Source organism: Mytilus trossulus, chromosome 7 (genome assembly GCF_036588685.1).
Source record: "Mytilus trossulus isolate FHL-02 chromosome 7, PNRI_Mtr1.1.1.hap1, whole genome shotgun sequence".
Taxonomy (NCBI): Eukaryota; Metazoa; Mollusca; class Bivalvia; order Mytilida; family Mytilidae; genus Mytilus; species Mytilus trossulus.
Genome location: NC_086379.1, coordinates 78168306 through 78187321, shown reverse-complemented (window position 1 = coordinate 78187321; position 19016 = coordinate 78168306). Strand labels below are relative to the sequence as shown.

At 32.0% G+C, this 19016-nt stretch overlaps 1 protein-coding gene across 1 annotated transcript in view; it reads left to right on the top strand.

Annotated features, from left to right (window-relative positions):
• LOC134725894 (A disintegrin and metalloproteinase with thrombospondin motifs 3-like) overlaps positions 1–19016 on the top strand; it is a 38223-nt gene that overhangs the window by 9481 nt on the left and 9726 nt on the right. The window contains exons 7-18 of the mRNA XM_063590162.1: positions 1122–1263; positions 3794–3899; positions 5203–5346; positions 6304–6436; positions 7202–7312; positions 8475–8620; positions 9544–9607; positions 9967–10075; positions 12013–12149; positions 16563–16689; positions 17509–17598; positions 18212–18378. Coding sequence (XP_063446232.1) covers positions 1122–1263; positions 3794–3899; positions 5203–5346; positions 6304–6436; positions 7202–7312; positions 8475–8620; positions 9544–9607; positions 9967–10075; positions 12013–12149; positions 16563–16689; positions 17509–17598; positions 18212–18378 — 1476 coding nt within the window. The remainder of the gene's footprint in view (positions 1–1121; positions 1264–3793; positions 3900–5202; positions 5347–6303; positions 6437–7201; positions 7313–8474; positions 8621–9543; positions 9608–9966; positions 10076–12012; positions 12150–16562; positions 16690–17508; positions 17599–18211; positions 18379–19016) is intronic.

Genomic DNA, 19016 nt, shown 5'->3' with positions numbered 1-19016 from the left:
GCTTTGGTGCAAAGTACTTCTGTATCAAACGGGTAATAGTTGAAGTGCATGAAAGAAGCGCGATGGGAGTTGTGGTTAAAATGAATAATACGCATTTCATGATACGCACTTGCAGTAAGTTACGGAGGCTTAGGAATCAAGTCATTCTGGTTGCTTGTACATATTGTAATTATATAATATCATTTCTGTATAAGGAATTTATCATTTTTACTGGAATACAACAATCACTTAGGGATTAAAGGGATTTTGTTAAACGTCCAATTTACTATAAAAGTCAAGACCTTGTGGGCCTTCAATGACAGGCTATCACAATGTGTAAGCATATCTAAAGCGAAACAAAAACAGGCTTGATGCAACTAGTACTTTATTAGGTGTGTGTTGTTGCGTTGTTTTTGTTTTTCTGTGTTTTGTATTCACTTTTCGCCCTTTTCGTCCATTTTCGTTTTTTGCAAGTTGAATGTTTTGACCTGGGAAATTGAATATTCTGATGGTATTTGCAGCCACTATTTTAAATATACAAGAGATCACTTTGCGCAAAAAATAATTTTAAGGGTTTATCATATTTTGTCTGTATATATTACACCTGCATAGTGCCATTTAAATGAAAAGCGTATGCATAGCATGTGCCACAATATGCACTTTTAATAAGGTACTGGTGTAATAAATGCAAGGCATAGGCTTTAAAATGCATTCATTATAAAAAAAGAAGATGTGGTATGATTGCCAATGAGACAACTCTCCACAAGAGAACAAAATACACAGAAATTAACAACTATAGGTCATCGTACGGCCTTCAACAATGAGCGAAGCCCATACCGCATAGTCAGCTATAAAAGGCCCTGAAATGACAATGTGAAACAAGTTAAAAAAGAAAACTAACGGCCTTATTTATATATTAAAGAAATTGTTTGTACATATCAATAACTTAACATTATTGTTTCATACAGAATTAATCTTGTTTATTTGCAAACAATACTTATGCGTCATTTTGAAGCGAATATTAAACTGAATCGTATTTTTCCCATTTTGTAAGTTATCTTCATTACCAATTTGCTATTAACATTCACTCAAATTGTGAGAATATTATTTTATTCTACCATTTGTATACTTACGTTTAACAGGTAAAAGCTGTATATGTGAAGAACGATGCTAGGCTTACTGTGGACCGATTCTGTGCGTACATGGCATCGCATCCCCGGTACGCTGTAGGCTCTAAACACGATATCTCTGTAATGATAACAAGAAATGCCATTGGCCCGGCAGGTAAATACATGTATTGACATTATTTATGGAAAATTATACTTTTTGTATACCATTAGTTCATTCTGTAAGTAAATAAAGATCGAAATATGTAAAAGTGCAGAAGCGGAATTTTACAAGACATGTTAACTGATTCAGGAACTGAAAATAACTGTGACAAATCCGAACATTTCAGATTAAAAGGGTATTCTTTATAACGATGACGTGATACGTATTAGTATCCACAAATATATATCGAATCGTCTCTATGTGAATTAATGGAAAGTCTTGCATAATCATATGAGCTTATGGTGCGATTACTGTTTTTTTTGTCACGCAGTTCGTCGCAGACCTTCGTATAGAGGTAACTATTATACATATCTTTTCTGTTCGCTTATAAACTTAGTTTTGAAATAGATTATTTTTGAAGAACCAATACAGAGATCTGAAGGAATGTTTGCTTTTTATTATTTTGACTAATGTTTAAGTTAAAAATATGTACTTGAATAATTCAAGGCATCTTATTCCCTCATTCAATTCATCATTTGTCATTATATAAATTTTATATTAATAATTTTTCATTTTAATTCTTAAAATTATATGCTTATATGCAGACAGTCTTATTCCGTATTGAATAACCCTGTAAAGTTTGAAAAAAAATCCGCTATGCATATAAACCATTGTCTGCGATAAAGGCTCATTTGAGCATCATTGTCTTTATATCAACTTCAAAACGAGGAACAATGAATCATTTCGTTTGTCTATGAAAATGCCATGTTATTCTGGATCTTTGCGTTTTCACACAGCATTATTTATCTACTTATATATACAAAAATATATATTTGTTCTTCCCTGGCCGGGATTCGAACTTATGCCACTGAGATATCGTGGCACCAAATCGCCTTGCACTATGCCCTGCACGCTAGACCACTCGACCATCTAGCTCGACAAAAATCAAGCTTTCGATGAAAGGGTGTTACCTTTCCTCGTCACCTTAATTAGCGTCGTAACACAGTACATGATATATAAGGTATCAAGATGAAATATAACAGATCAGAAGATATTACCAATTAATGTAGGATACGATGCTGTCACCGAAATAATTTAATTTTATGTACGTTTGAACCAGTGACAATTCTGAAACAGGTTTTATCCATCAGATGACCAGTAATGGTGCTTCAAGGCTGAAAACACATTCTGTTTATATCATTCGTTTAAACAACAGCCCAACAATCTAAGATCTATAAATTTGCAGAATCCTTGGCCGGGATTTGAAATGCTTCTAAGATATTGTAGCAACAAACCGCACTATGCCCGGCCTTCTTGACCAGCTAGGCTCGACATAATTGAAACTTTCAGTGACCGGGAGGTACCCATCCTCGTCAGCGTATACAAGCAGGACACTGACGAGGAATATGTGTCCATATACTTACTTGAGCCCTCCAAAAAACAAATTATATTTACTGCAGTACCTGCTTTTAACACCTCTTAGAATTTAGATTGATAGTTTTGATGACAGGGTATATGGGATTATTCACAGCCCATATACCATGGCGAGGTCAACACTTTAACTGCATGGTTAGCCGGTACATTTAAGATCATTTCACTCCAATCTCATATAGGGAAATGTTTGTCTCAAGTTAATCTCGTATGCATAGAAACGAAAAGACAGTTTAGTAATAAGCTAAGAAAAGGTTTTTTTCCAAAAATTCCGACAAAGTTTTGACTGTACTGACATTTATTCAAGTTATATAGGCATATACATATATATATTTTCAATATAAAACAATGTGCGGAATTAAGTTGGTGGCAAAACAAAATGCGTGTAGCAAAAATATACCTTATTCACTAAAGTTTTTAATTTTTATTTTTTTTATATTTGTAAACAATAATTAAGTTTCATTTGAAAACTTAAATTGGTTGAGTAAATTTAAATCGAATTTGCACCAACTAATATCCAAACTGATATACATTGTATAATACAAATTACTTAATCATTAGTAGCATTTACAGATATACACTTTAATGTCCTAAATGTATGTACGAGTCTGTAATGTGATGTCAGATATGTTGACTCAGTGTCAAGGAACGTACCAAAGTGACAAAATATCAAACCAACTTTTTACAACGAGTATATTATTTTATCTAATTTCCCAGTAAGAATATTAAATATGATTAAAAAAACATACCGGTAGGTCATCAATGAATGAATATCAGTGTGATTTTGACATTGATGGAAATCTAACTTAGTTAGGAATTTGTCCCTTTTATAATTTTTTTGAAAAAAAATTGTATTTGAAAATATAATAATTCTTCGTTTCTCATTGTCTCAAGGTCTTATTATACAGCTAATATCTAGGTTACTATGTCTCATGCAAATAACTGTTGATGCTTTTAATGTTCAAGATGAATCAGTTTTAGTTAATGCCTTCTCAAAGCTTAAAGAAATTATAGACATATATCACAAAAACACTTAAACCCTTTTATATTCAATTAATGACTAACAAATTGTCTAGGAAAGTGTGTTAAGTATACTATGATGAACCAATTGTAGGATATGCACCAATAACAGGGATGTGTAACCCAGCTCGGAGCTGTGCTCTCATCAAAGACGAAGGCTTTACGTCAGCGTTCATAGTTGCCCACGAAATAGCTCACGTGTAAGTAATTATTAGTTATGAGGAAAAAAAGTTATGTAAATAAAAATATTTTTATTATGAAAATATAAGATTAAAATGTTCATATACATCTATGCAAACATTAAAAACAGAATATTTATCGTTTAAGGTGTTAAAAGTCGATGTCAAGTAAATGATATTCATTAAAATTTACACCCAAACAACTTCACAAATAAAACGCCCTAAAATACATTTCGCGGTGATAAAAAAAAACATAAAAGATATTCAGACGTGCGTTCCATCTGCAGTGGTGCTCAAACTTAAACAGTTGCAAGAAATATCCAGTGTTGTTTGGTTACGCCTCTGAAAAATGTCTTTATTTTCTGGATCTACCTTTATCAAGAACGATAAAACTAAAATATTTGAAAGTTAGTGATGTGCAAATACTTAAACATGTTAGAAGCTATATGAGCTTTAAATGCATCTTTCAATATTATATTAGTACAGACTTATTACAATTTAGAATTATTTTCGTATAGGAACTTAAACCTTGGAAGAACACTCTATACCCATGTCATTACAAAGAAATTGAAACAAGCTAAATGTATTGTGCGGGATATTTTTTACTTCGTAAATACATTTCATAATTATTGTTAACATGGGCTTTGTAAATAAGTAATTAGATAATGACTTACTTACATCACAACATGCTCTTTTCATACGTGAGCTTCATAATAAGGCTTAAAATCCTAGAGTCCGTACTTGCATATGCAACACGACGGGTGCCATTTGTAAAATAGAAACATTTTACCCTTAAGAAATCATCCTTGTTTTTTATGGGATTCGTTTTGCTCAGTCTTGAGTTTTTGTCAGCTTGTATTCGACTGATGAGTTTGAATGTCCATTTGTGATCTGTCGCCTCTCTTCAATAAGTATTTACGACTTTCAGCAATAACTAACTGCTTTCTATGATGAGTTTATTTACTCACGCAAACTGAATTTTACTATTTATTTCTTTACTTATATGTAAGGGAAAAATTTTTTTTACCTCTGTATCGAGTGTGATGATATCCCCTTATTTGTATCATTTAAGCTAACCAGTGTTTTCATTAAACCTATGGTGAGTATTCAGACACACTCGTTTTGAGTTTAAATTACCGCGAAATGGATTAGCCCGTAATAAGTATTTCTTTTAAATCGAAAATGATGCCTTCCATGGCTCTGAAGAAAACGTAATTTAGAATAAAGAAGAATAATGTATTATAGTATAGCCTATACATATCCCTTTTAATTTGTCGTATTTTAATTTTGTTGTTGAAACAGTTATATTAAATTCATTTATTAGAATAGGTGTGTATCATGATGGTCACGGAAACGATTGTGGCGGACGAGAATTCCAATACAGTATGATGGCATCTATGGTACAATCAACGCTGCATCATTACTGGTGGTCACGGTGTAGTAATGATAGAATAAAACAAGCTCTGCCGTATGTATTTTATCATGCATGCAAACGTTTTTTTTTGCATGCAATCATGATGCAGCTGTTTATGTAAGGCATATCGAAACTATGTTCCTGCTGACACCTTGCATTATTACATTGAAGGCTCTATTATTCACGTGTTTAACCTCAATACAACTGCTATGAAATGTTTCATTTGTTATTTTAACTCCCAAAATGCACTAAATAAGTCAACCAAACTGAACCAATAAAGGATCATGTGTTAATACTTATTTTACAGTTGCATACCAAAACCAGCGTTAAATCTTCTAACAGATGTATCAACGGAGAAGAAAATGCGTCAATATTATGAAATACCAGAAGTTTAATTATTTGAAGTACCAATAACTGATAATAACAATATATTCTGAAGCTTGTCATTCCAATACGAAATTCTAAAAAATATGATTAACCTTTGACAGGGAAAGAAGTTGACTAAAAAATTACAATGGTAAAGAATCTTCATCGACAATCTGTATTATCGCCATCAAGTTCCCTCGAAATGTTTTTCTCATTAACTAACGAATCTAACGAAAATATAATCCTGTCGTCCTTCTTTCGTACACTATGACTTACTACAGCTTAATACTAGATGTGAACTTGTCATATCAGAACTATTAATGGAACAATATAAATATCTATATTTGCAACTGTATGAATATTGTTTACAATTTGATAAATAACCAGTGCTCGAGTGATTTAAGTAGGAGAACTACTGTTTTACTAGCCTGCCACGATTGGTGGTTCTATAAGGGTACTCCGTCTTCCTCCACCAATAAAAACTGACCGCAACGAAACTGCACAATAAACCTAAAAGTGGCGTTTAACACACACCAATCAATCAATCAATCAATAAATTAGCTCAAACAAATCAATCAATTTATTGATCGCCATATCATATACTTTTTAACCAAGCCGAAAACAATAAATATATCTTTTCTGCAGATATTTGACTTGCATGAACAACAATCCATTAGAGGACCCATTGAAAGGTGTAAGTCACCCTCTTGGAAAGGCATTTAATCTAGATGATCAATGTAGATATGAGTTTGGTGCCAATCATATATCATGCAGATCGGTAAGATTCACTATTTGGTCACTCTATATACCCATACTTATTGAATTCTCAAGACAAAATGAATCCGTTGACCCCTTATATATTCAGTAAAAATGAATCATTTGTACTCAATTGTGGTTTGATGTTGTATAAATGTATACAATACACTTACATGCAGGTAATGAACATTCAAAATACCGACTAAGTACGTTTATTTACGTCTAAATAAAAGGTATACTACTTCACATTTATCTTTTTCTTTCTTTACAATCAGATATGCAATTATAATTTGGCACAACAGACGTACCTTTCCTCGGGAAATTCTTGTATGAATTCATGAATATGAAAGTTGTTTCCCATTCTTTTCGTTGGTTGATCAACAAAGGAAACAGTAGAATACCGCTGTGCATATGTCAAAAAATTAAAGAGAGAACAAATGAATTCCAATTTAAAAACTAAAACAGAGGGAAACACGTCACTTATAAGAGGAATAATGGAACAACAGAAGCTCTGAAGTGAAACAAAAACAAACGCTAACAAAGATAAGATTTTTTTTTCCGTTCGATTTTGTTATATTTCCCCTTTTTAATTTACCTAGGAGTTCGGTATTTTTTATATAACTTTTTCGTCTTCATACGGCTTATCAGGGGCGCTCACGTACGGATTATGTCTTCTTGAAAGATAGTTCATTGGTATATATATTATTTTTATGCTTATATTTATGCAAAAACAAAGATTACATGTGTGTACATATACTTGTAAGATTGTTTAATTTTACATTTCCAGTATTATGGTGACCTTTGTGATACATTATGGTGCGCTGAAAAGTCTAACATGAGACTGTGTAAAACAAAAAGAGGGAGGCCTTTAAATGGTACACCTTGCTCATCAGGAAAGGTATTTCACTCATATGTGTTGAAAACTACTTAATTTTACCTTTTTGTTTTTGTTTCGTTTATAGCATAATAGTTATCAAAAGTACCAGGATTATAATTTACTAAGCCAGACGCGCGTTTCGTCTACATAAGACTCATCAATGACGCTCAAATCGAAATATTGATAAAGCCAAACATGTACAAAGTTGCAGAGTATTGAAGATCCAAAATTCCAAAAAGTTGTGCCAAATACGCCTAAGGTAATCTATGCCTGGGATGAGAAAATCCTTAGTTTTTCGAAAAATTCAAAAGTTTTGTAAACAGGAAATTTATAAAAATGACCACATTATTGATATTCATGTCAACACGTAAACGTTTAAGTGTTGACTACTGGGCTGGTGACACCCTCGGGGACGAAACGACCACCAGCAGTGGCATCGACCCAGTGGTTTAAATAGTTATCAAAAGTACCAGGATTATAATTTACTAATAATAATCCTTTTATCATTATAATCAGACTTTTAAAGTTAAAACCTAACTTGCCATATGTTTTATTTTCTTGTAAGCCTTTTTGATTTTTTGTCCTTGATTCTTTATGGTAAAAAAAAATACAGAATATCATGTACAAGAACTATTCAGTTCTCCTCGGGTTATCCATCTTGTTTATTTTCTCAGAAATTTACTATAAAATTAATATATAAACTTTTGCTGAAAATTTAGTTTTTTTTCCCTTAACTCCCATTTTACACAAGTTGTTCAAAGTATTTTTTAGAGAATTGATTCACAATTGGAATGAACAAATCATACATAACCCTCAGAGTCATAACCATTTACTTGCAGTTTCCAAAGAATGAAATATTTCCCTTCTGTATTATATTTTTCTATGAGCTTATAGACAAAACACTGTCAGTCAATCAGAAGACGGTTTACATCCAAATTAAATTATTTCAGTATATTGAATACTTAATATACCGATACAATATCATGATATTTTGCTTCATTCTCTTCTCCAAAAATAGAATAGAAATTTGTTTTTGATAAATTTTGTGTGTAAGGAAAGATCATCCAAAATGAAATCAGGATAAAATTGATGATGTGTTGCCGTTGATAAAAATTATTGTAAGTTAAGTGTTATAATACTTCAGGAAATTTTAACAAGTTTTCTTTATTATTTTCCATCCTAGTACTGGTGCATGGATGGGAAATGTTCCTATCATGGACACAATAAACCAAGAGATGGAAAATGGGGAGATTGGGGATCCTGGACAAGTTGTTCCACTGACTGTGAAGTTGGTATTAAAGAGAGAAGTCGGAGATGTAACAATCCTAGGTATACATATCCAACAATGTTCATTTGTATATTGTTTTCATTTTTGTGCCCCTTTAATAGGGATTTTGTTTTTGGTTTGTGTCCGTTCGTTTGTTCGTCCGTTAGTTCGTCCAGCCACCTTTAGGATGTACTTGGGTGAGGGTTTATGAAATTTCAAAATTCAAAATTTATACTATAGGTCAGAAGAGCATAAGTTAATTAAGGAACAAAATAAGCTAAAAATATTGATAGATCATGGCGCTCCTTTTCGAGATATTTGATTTTTTAAATATGACGAGAAAAGACGGACTTGGACATTTACCTTTCATTTGCATAGGTATTATTTGGATCTTAAATCAAAATGGAAAATCAAGTATCTGCTAAAAGTTTGGGAAATGATCTTTTACGAGCTATAATGTCTTATAAGAAAACATAAATGGGTGTTATGGAGCAAATTAATTAACATTGTATGGTAAGGAAAAACACCAAGGAATCCAAATATCTGATATAAATTCCAAAACCTCACCTGAGTACATCCTTAAGTGAATGTAATTTGCAGGGTTATATTACACCAATATGATTAGTTGATTACTTGGTAACTGGGGCAACAGAGAATAATTGATGTCATGATCTTTATCGTCTAATTCTGTCTTTTACGACCACTGAGATTGAATAGTAATAATCTTCTATGATTTCAAAATTATTATTGCATATTTTGGAATAATGAAGAAACTCAAGTGCATAAATGTCAGTTAGATTTTCACCAGGATATCATAAACTTGTTGAATTTTCATGTTAATTAAATCTTTATTGTTGCACACTATCTTTAACTTTATATTTCTGGTTTATGGACGTACAGCTACATTATGGTTCATATATATACAGTGATTGTCTTTTAATTCAAAAATATTTAAATTGATTAGATAATGTTTTGTTTATTATAGACCAGCATTTGGTGGAAAACCTTGTGAAGGTGATGATAAAGAAGTGTATACATGCTCAACTGGAGTACGTACTTATTCTGCATATACTAATACATTTTTACACTTCGTTCTTTTTTGCCAGTAGATAACTATAAATAGTTCATTATTGTACTTGTGGTTTTTCAATTGTAAATTTGACAATTTAAAAAAAAATGTCTACTAAAATCTATGGCCTAATATTCGATACTATTCAAGTTGTTTTTAAAGTATCTGTTCATCGGGGGAAAGTTTATTTTTTTTGTTTTCTTATTGCAAAAAGTAATTTTAAACAAAATGTACGATCCAACAAACATTAAAACGTAACATCGATGGATTTGTTTTATAACTTTATCTAATCTGTTTTGTTTTATAACTTTATCTAATCTATTTTGTTTTATTGTTTAGAAAGAATGTAAAGAGTACTCAGACCTACGGGCTCTGCAGTGTTCTGCTTTGAATGGAATACCAATAAGAGGACGTGCTCACACATGGCTGGCTTATCAAAAGGAAAAAGGTAGAATATTTCATTTTTTGTTGGCGTCTTGTTAAAAAAATTGTACATTTGTGTGAACATCTTATGCTGAAATTATGTATGTTTACATACTTTTATTGCTGGATCCCAATTTTTGTCATATTTACTTAATATGTTCGTTGAAGTTGCTCTCCCAATTTTGTTGATTTGACGAAGCTATAAACAGCTGTCATACAAGTGGAGTATTTCTGTACCAAGTGAAGAATATCACAGTTGTTTTTCAATTATTGCACTGATTGATAACGTTTGATTTTGTTTTTATGAACTTTCCCTTTTTGGATTTAACTTAAAGATCGGTATTTTTGTTATACTGTTTAATAGCTAACTAAGTGAAAATAGAAAAGAAGGAATATCACCGCTGAAGGTCATTATGTAAAGTGCAGCTTACACGTTTTTAGTGGGGTTCGTGTTGCTTAGTCTGTATTTTTCTATGTTGTGTCTTCTGTACTTTTATTTGTCTGTTTGTCTTGTTATTTTTATCCATGGCGTTGTCAGTTTATTTTCTATATTTGAGTTTGACTCTCCCTCAAGTATCTTTCGTCCCTCTGTTACTAGGTATAATCTTACACTTCAACTATCTCTTTATGCACAAAATATATATATATTTTAAGGAAACATCAACACTGATAAGTCATAGAACCTAGAGAGAGGTGACATAAGTTAACAAATCAATGAAATGTATGAAGTCGAAGTATCTCTTTTAGTATATTTCTCCTCTATGTAACAATTGTGTTAAAGCCATATGAAACTTCATATTTGAATAAAAAAAAATAGCTTTTTTTATACATCTCGTCATTGTGTTATTGTGGCATTGTAAATGTTTGTTAGTATATCTTTTTGTTTTTATGGTGACTAGGGTGATAACACAATGTTGACTGCTGTACCCCTATTTGTGACATTTTTACCTATTCTATCTGTTTGTTTGTTTACACATCGTTGTCAATATAATGTAGTTTTATACGACTGTTCTACAAGTATAAGGTTTTGCTAGCTTCAATACAAAGTTGAATCAACCATTTTGCTACACAAGAAAATAGCTATGCAAAGTCAGGAATATGACAGTTGTTGTCCATTCTTTGATGTATTTGAGCTTTGTTTTTGGCATTTGATTAAAGATTTTCCGTTTTGAATTTTCCTCGGAGTTCAGTAATTTTGTGATTTTACGTTTTATTATAAAAAAAAGTGTACGTGCAATTTCTAATAAAAGAAAATCTTTTGTATCATCTAAATCCTCATAAATGTACCGCTATTGAATTTTTGTATAACCATAAACAAACATGCAGTCAGAGGTTAATAATGATACCTTTTTTTCAAAGAACGAATTTAGTACAACAAATTATTTAACAAATGTTTTGAAAACGTTTATGTATACATGAGAACGAATGACAATATATAGATAGATACCAATTTACTTATTTTTATACGTTATCGACGTGGGTTGTGTTGAGTGTTCCTTAATGTCACAATCCGGCATACTTCGGCCACAAAATCAAAAATTGATAGGCTTGCGATCAACAATCACTGAATGAAATATTTACGGTCGATGATACGTTATAGATTCGATGATTCGATGTAAATATGAAATAACATGCATACATTTAGTTACGTACACATTCATGCATTGTTTTAGCTGAAGGACGCTGAAGGACGCCTCCGGGTGCGGGAATTTCTCGCTACATTGAAGACCTGTTGTGACCTTCTGCTGTTGTTTTTTTCTTTGGTCGGGTTGTTGTCTCTTTGACACATTCCCCATTTCCATTCTCAATTTTATTTTATTGGTTTAATAATTTTGATTACGTAGATAGATAAGTCACAATTTAGTGCTGTATTCGTTTTTTAAGCATTTTTGTTTGATTAGAATAAAGATAAGATAAACGGACGGAACATAGAACATTTTAATAATAATTCATTTTTCATAGAAAAAGACCAGTGTAAATTTACATGTCAGTCCAATGATACAGGACAAACAAGGAGTTTTGAAGATATGGATCTTGAGGATGGCACACCCTGTACCTATGAAAATCCAAACAACATATGTGTAAAAGGCGAGTGCTGGGTAAGTAAAATACATTCAGCATTTCAAACTAAGCAATAGTGTTTATTTTGCCAAATGCTTCATGAAATATCTGTTCAAGAATTTACTTATTATACCCCCGCTTTAAAAAAAAAAAGGGGGGTATACTGTTTTACCTCTGTCTGTCCTTCCGTCGGTCCGTCAGTCAGTCCGTCCGTCCCATGAATATTTTTCGTCGCATTTTTCTCAGGAACTACAATACAAGGATTTCTGAAATTTGGTTTCAGGGGTTTATCTAAGTCAGGTATACCGTGTGATGCGTTTTCAGATTGAGCACTTGACAACTTCCTGTTTACCGAACACTTGTATGATTTGACACATGATAGCCAAGTTGAAAATTTTCGTCACATTTTTCTCAGGAACTACAATACAAGGATTTCTGAAATTTGGTTTCAGGATTTATATAAGTCAGCTATACTGTGTGATGCGTTTTCAGATTCATCACTCGACAACTTCCTGTTTACCGAACACTTGCATATTTTTACACTATTAATATAAAATTCACTTGCGGCGGGGATATCACCAGTGAGCAGAAGCTCGCAGTTTCACTTGTTTTATCATCAGTCAAAACTAGTCCTTAAGATTTTTGTGAATAACCTACTACATTTCTGATTAAAATTATTTGTTTTCATATCTGTTATGTGCAGTCTAACATTATCATTTAGGGAGAAGTCCGTTTTTTCCAAATAAACGATAGACCTCGTTAAAAAAAATGAATTCAGTTGATTTAAATAAATATATACATGAATCAGAAAATTGAGTTTTCCATGCATAATCTATACAATCTGTCAATTTTGTACAACCTGTAGAGAGACAATAAGCCCCGTGATTTATTTTTTTCATTATGTTTTTTTTTCTTCAAAAAGTATGATATAAACTGGATTTTGGCAAAATATTAAAAAAATATATGGATTATAAATAAGGCACCCATCTGCCTTAAAAGGACCAATACTCAATCAAGAACATTTGTTATATAATTTGTGTATACATAGTTTACAGACAAATGGTGAAGCAACCCAACTTTTGAAAGTCTAATTTTCAAAAAATCGTCCGTTTTGGTTTAGAACGTTTTCGTCGTTAAAAGCGAGTATTTTTTAATACTACGAAATGTAAACTCCTTGTAACTGTTTTAATTACAAAAACATATGAACAAGTTAATGTAATTATGATATTCGAAGTCAACTACAATAACGTTTGGATATTTGGTCATGCAAATCTCTTTTTATAAATTGCCCAATGAAATCTTTGTTTTCATGTAGTAGACATGAAATTGTTTCATCTTAATTTAAGAGGTCATAGGTTTTATAGATTAAGAATGAAGTCGAGTGCATTTATCTTTTATTCCTATTTTTAAGAGACATGTAGAAGATAAGAAAGAGTTATAAAAACACAAAAGTCGAAGACAAACTGGCCATGTCAAACCGAACGTAAAACACACGAGGAATGAAAATAACAGTTACGAAAAACAAACAACTTAGAAAACTAGCTTGAGCAAAATGCATCCCACAAAAACCGCACGATGATCTCAATTGACACAGAAGGGTAATCAGATTCTATTCTACATGTGACATCCGTCATGTTACCAATATGAGTCTTATAGTGGTATGGCAGGTTCGTGGGAAAATGGAAAGGATTGTTATTACGATAATTGGAACACATCCATCGTCATTTTGTAAAGAATTATTTCATAAGTGTAAACAAAGCGCGATGGCGTCGGTGAATTTTTAGAGTTCGGACTACAATATCACTTTGGACCATAGGTTCAATACCTTTCTCGATAGCAGAAACGCAAGAAAAATCAAAATAAAAATCGCCAGCTCTGGATTATCGTATGAACTGGTCAAGATATGAAGCAGACTAGCAGCCGATTTCATTGAGTGTGAAGCCAAAGGTAATATCTTTGGTTAGCTTGCTTGTTAACTGAAGCGTGAAGTCATTGTTCGGTCAGGTAATCCTCCCTCCTTTATGCGTAGACTAGTCAAGCAGATAACCAATCTATCTGTTTGTTGAACTACTCTATTTCTAAATGAGGGTAGTATACCAGACATAATAATGACTTCACTGTTCAGCAAACAAGCAAGCTAACCGAATATATTACCTTTAGCTACACACTCAATGAAATCGGCTGTAAATATGTCTGTGATATCCTTTATTCCGAGTTTGATGTGATACATGCCACATAGATGCAATGCATTTAACATTGGAACCAATCCTCTCATTTATCTAGTTACATATCGGCATCGATATAGCGTTGTGTAAAGGGAGAAATATAGCCTTGTTTGATTCTCACAAGATGTTCATTTGGGAAAAATATCAGAACAGTTACTTTATATAGTAATACCAATCGTTTGTTGAATACCTCTTCCTGAAAACGTAACACACGTGCCGTCTATCAAAAATTTAAATAACTTAATATTTAGATTCAGATTAATCAATCCCGGCTTTCATTGCTGAAACATATTGTTGTTTTTGAAAAGAAATTTCGTGAAACCACTTGGCAGACCAAGCAATATAACATTGTTGGTAACGCTTATATAACATATTTATTCAATACAGTTTATCGAAGATCCAGTTATACATCTTTGGTAACTATAAACAGAGTTTGATTAATGGCATGGGTATCCCGAACACACACTTTCACTATGAATATTGAATATACTAATGTGAGCCAAAATTTGTTCCTGTGAAAAAAGTTCCAGTGGAACTAATTTCACATGAAATATGTTCCTGGAGAACTTTTTTCACAGACAAATTCCATAAAATTTGTTCCATCTCTATGAAATAAGTTCCACACTTTACCTGGTGAAATAAGTTCTGGGTTAGTGAAATTTGTTCCTTACCTAGTGAAATAAGTTCCATGTTTGTGAGATTTGTTCCTTACCTGGTGAAATAAGTTCTGGATTTGTGAGATTTGTTCCTCACCTAGTGAAATAAGTTCCTCTTCTATGAAATATTTTCCACTGGTTAAACAAGTTATCTTATATACTGAGCACTTGTCATCAGTGAGTTTAAAGTCATTATAAAAAGACATGTAGTATATTGATTATGTAATAAGTGTAAACATTTAATTTGGATCTTTTTGAGTAAATCAAAAATCTAATAACGTTCTCAATTAATAAGACTGAAAATGACACTTATGAACCAGGAAAGAGTAGAATAAAGAAATAATAATAAAAGTAATTTCGAAAAAAAAGTATTATAGTTAAAGTTGAACATTTGTATTGCTTTGAAAAGGACAATGTAACTGACCAATGATTTTAAAGGCATAAAGAGATAAAAGATACACTCTTTTAAAACTGAGCAATGACCATAGCTAGGTACATTGTATGATTAGAACACCCATGATCAGCAGGAAACAAGGAGGTTGAATACTACATAAATGATAAAACATACATTGTAGATACAAATAACGATACATAATCATCGCTTTTATTTCTTATCTTCATCCTACAGTCATGCCTCAATTGCAAATGTACCCCATGCCAGCATAGTACAGCATCCAGCTTGCTTTATAATTTCTTGCTTTGTAACAAGAAAATATTTCGCTGTGCAATAGGTTAAAGGTGTTTATTTTCTGTAAAATAGGTCCGAGCAGAACATTTTCATTGATTTGTGAAAAATGTTTTCGTTCTAAACTAATATCACAGGAAAAAGTAAAAACACAAAAATACCGAACTCCGAGGAAAATTCAAAAAGGAAAATCAAAAATCAAAAGGCAAAATCAAAAGTCCAAACACATCAAACGAATGGGTAACAACTGTCATATTCCTGACTTGGTACAGGCATTTTCTAATGTAGAAAATGGTGGATTGAACCTGGTTTTATAGCTAGCTAAACCTCTCACTTATATGACAGTCGCATCAAATTCCATTAAATTGTCAACGATGCATGAACAAAACAAACATACTCAAAGAGTAAAAATGTCAAAAATAGGGTTACAACAGTCAATATTGTGTTATCATCTTAATATCTCTACATAAACAACAAATGTAACAAAGAAGCACAAAAAGGCAAACATTAATTTAACATTCTCATTTTGCTTTTCTTATACGGCTGAATTTATCTATGTAAAGTCTACCCATAATGATAGAAGGTTTCATTACTGGTTTAAAAATGCGCGTTTGAACTTATTTCACTTTTTTCCCAAATTTTAATATTGGAACAAAACTCATGGAGCTGTGATTTTTGTTCCGGAACTTATTTTATATTTAGTTAAAAAATTAGTTCCGGAACAAATTTTATAGTGCTGAACACATTTTCTGTGATATAAGTTCCAATTGTTCCACTGGAACAAATGTCACGCCGGAACAAATTTTTTGTTACACTAATGCCTCTATGTCATGTTTTTAAAAATATTTTGGAATGATAGTTAAAATATACGTTTTTTTGTTGTAGAAAGTGGGATGTGATGGACAGATGAATTCTACTGAAACATATGACGACTGTGGTGTGTGTGGTGGTAATGGTTCCGACTGTAAACTTGTTAAAGGCACATACGAACGAATGTTTTCATACGAACGGTGTAAGTTAAATAAAGGCAAAAGTAAAATTGTGAATGGAAATGGGGAATGTGTCAAAGAGACAACAATCCAACCATAGAACATACAACAGTAGTATTCTTTTGTTCTTTTGAGATATAGATTCAACTAAAATTGCAAAAGTTGAATTAATCAACATAACGAACAATAAACAATGTACCCACATGATTTATGTGCTTATTATTATAAAAGTATCATCTTCTTGTAGTTAAACATGAATGTAGATTACAAATGTGTGACGTCCAGATGTAAAAGTAAAATGGTCGAAATGTGTTAATGTATAAACACTCATGTATCAACAAACATGTGGTGTTAGTCATGAAAACAGTTTCATGGAATACGTTATTTTAACATTTGAAAATGAAAAACAATTGATTTTATCTGGTATAAGAAAGTTGTCCTGTTGGTATTGTCTAGTTCTTTATTTTAACTCATTGACAGTAAGTGGCAAGGATGTAAAGAATGCGCCAAACATCAGTGTTTTCTTCTGTATTTCTGTCTTTTTGTAATTTTTGAGACAATCATTTGTTCAAACTCGTTATAGTGGTATCGTACCGGCACATTTAATAGTAAACTTTTTCTTTTCTTATGAATATTCATATAAGTTCGGAAGCAAATAAATAGTTTGTTTGCATCTTATAACTGAACGTAATAATTTATAACCAATGGTTTTTCTGTTTCTACTGTTCCTACTGTTGTTATTTTCATTTTGATTTTCAATATCTGGTTAAGGTAAGAAGAGTTGAAATGCGAGCACTTAATTCATAGGTAAACACAATCGTGAATTTTAAAGAATGTTTTAGGGCCGCCAAAATATGAAAGAATATTGGTGATACCAGCAAACTCAAGAAAAATAGTTATCACTGAAGGGCAATCAGCGTCACATTTTTTCGGTAAGTTAAACGTATTTTAAATTACTGAACAAGTTTCATGAGTTGAATTCAAAAGAGAGACGAAAGGTACCACAGGGAAAGTCAAACTCAAATTGAAAATAAACTACAAATAATAGCACACAAGACACAACATAGAAAACTAAAGACTAAGACACATGAACACACTTGAATAGTTTGAATGTTACTTATGCAGCCAATATACTATGTCGTTGAATTTATTAAAATTTTGGTTTAAATTTACACATTTTTTAATCCTTTACTTAGAATGTACTTAAACTCATCAAAAAGACCCATCAGTGACGCTCTAATAAAAAAAAAGGTGAGAAAAGCCAAATAATAAAAATAACGGTACCAATTTTCTTGCACGAAGTTGAAGAGCATTGAGATCCAAAATTCCTAAAAGCGTTGCCAAATACAGCGAAGGCTTTCTACGCCTGAGGTAGAAAAGCCTTAGTATTTCAAAATATTAAAACAATGTACAGATACTGCGTCGTATTAAGCTTTATAATCTATGATTCATACTTAAGTAACAGAAAAACAATGAGAATTGCTGTTTGATACAAGTTTACATCTATTGTTTTATTTTGGAAGTATATTAATTTATTTTTTTTAGCGGTAAGGGACCCTGCTTACGGAATATACTATTTAAATGGAAACAGAAGACTTGCGACTCGTTCAAAGAAAATTGTAATGAATGGAGCATGGTTTGAGTATGAAAACCAATACAACCGTGAATCCTTGAAATCAGTTGGACCGTTAAGAAGACCGTTGGAACTAATGGTATTTTTATTATTTTTTTTAGCAACGTTGATTACTAATCCCAAATCAAATGTGGCCAAATACGTTCTTTTGGTTTTACACTATTTATTTTAGGGTCTCTTTATTAATTGTTACTTGGATGAAGAGTTGTCTCATTGGCACGCATACGACATCTTCCTATATCTTTCTACCAAGCCCTTATATGTTTTGAAGGCTTTTAACGTGCATGGGTCATAGTTTGCATTCTCAACCCCAGATTTGTATTGTTAGAGAAGAACAAATTTAGCAAATTCAATATGTATACTTTCATTTCTGGCATTCGAATAATGACTCCACCATATGATTGTGAGGAAAGTTTAATATGACAATAGCATTTTGCAAACATATATGTGATGCTTTAGACCTAAAACATTTATTCTTCAAACGATTCTGCCTTTCCTGGTAAATTCCATTTCTCTTATCCATTCAGTTCTCAAGCACACTTTGGTTTGTTACCCGGATTTGGTTTTTTTATGTCGATTTATGAGTTTTGAACATCAGTAAACTACTGTTGCCGACATTTGATCTTTAATACATATGTAGTTCAATATAATACTGTTCCTTCAACATATTTGTACTGCTAAAAAGCAAACAATAAATTGAAGCAGTGAGAGTTCTCT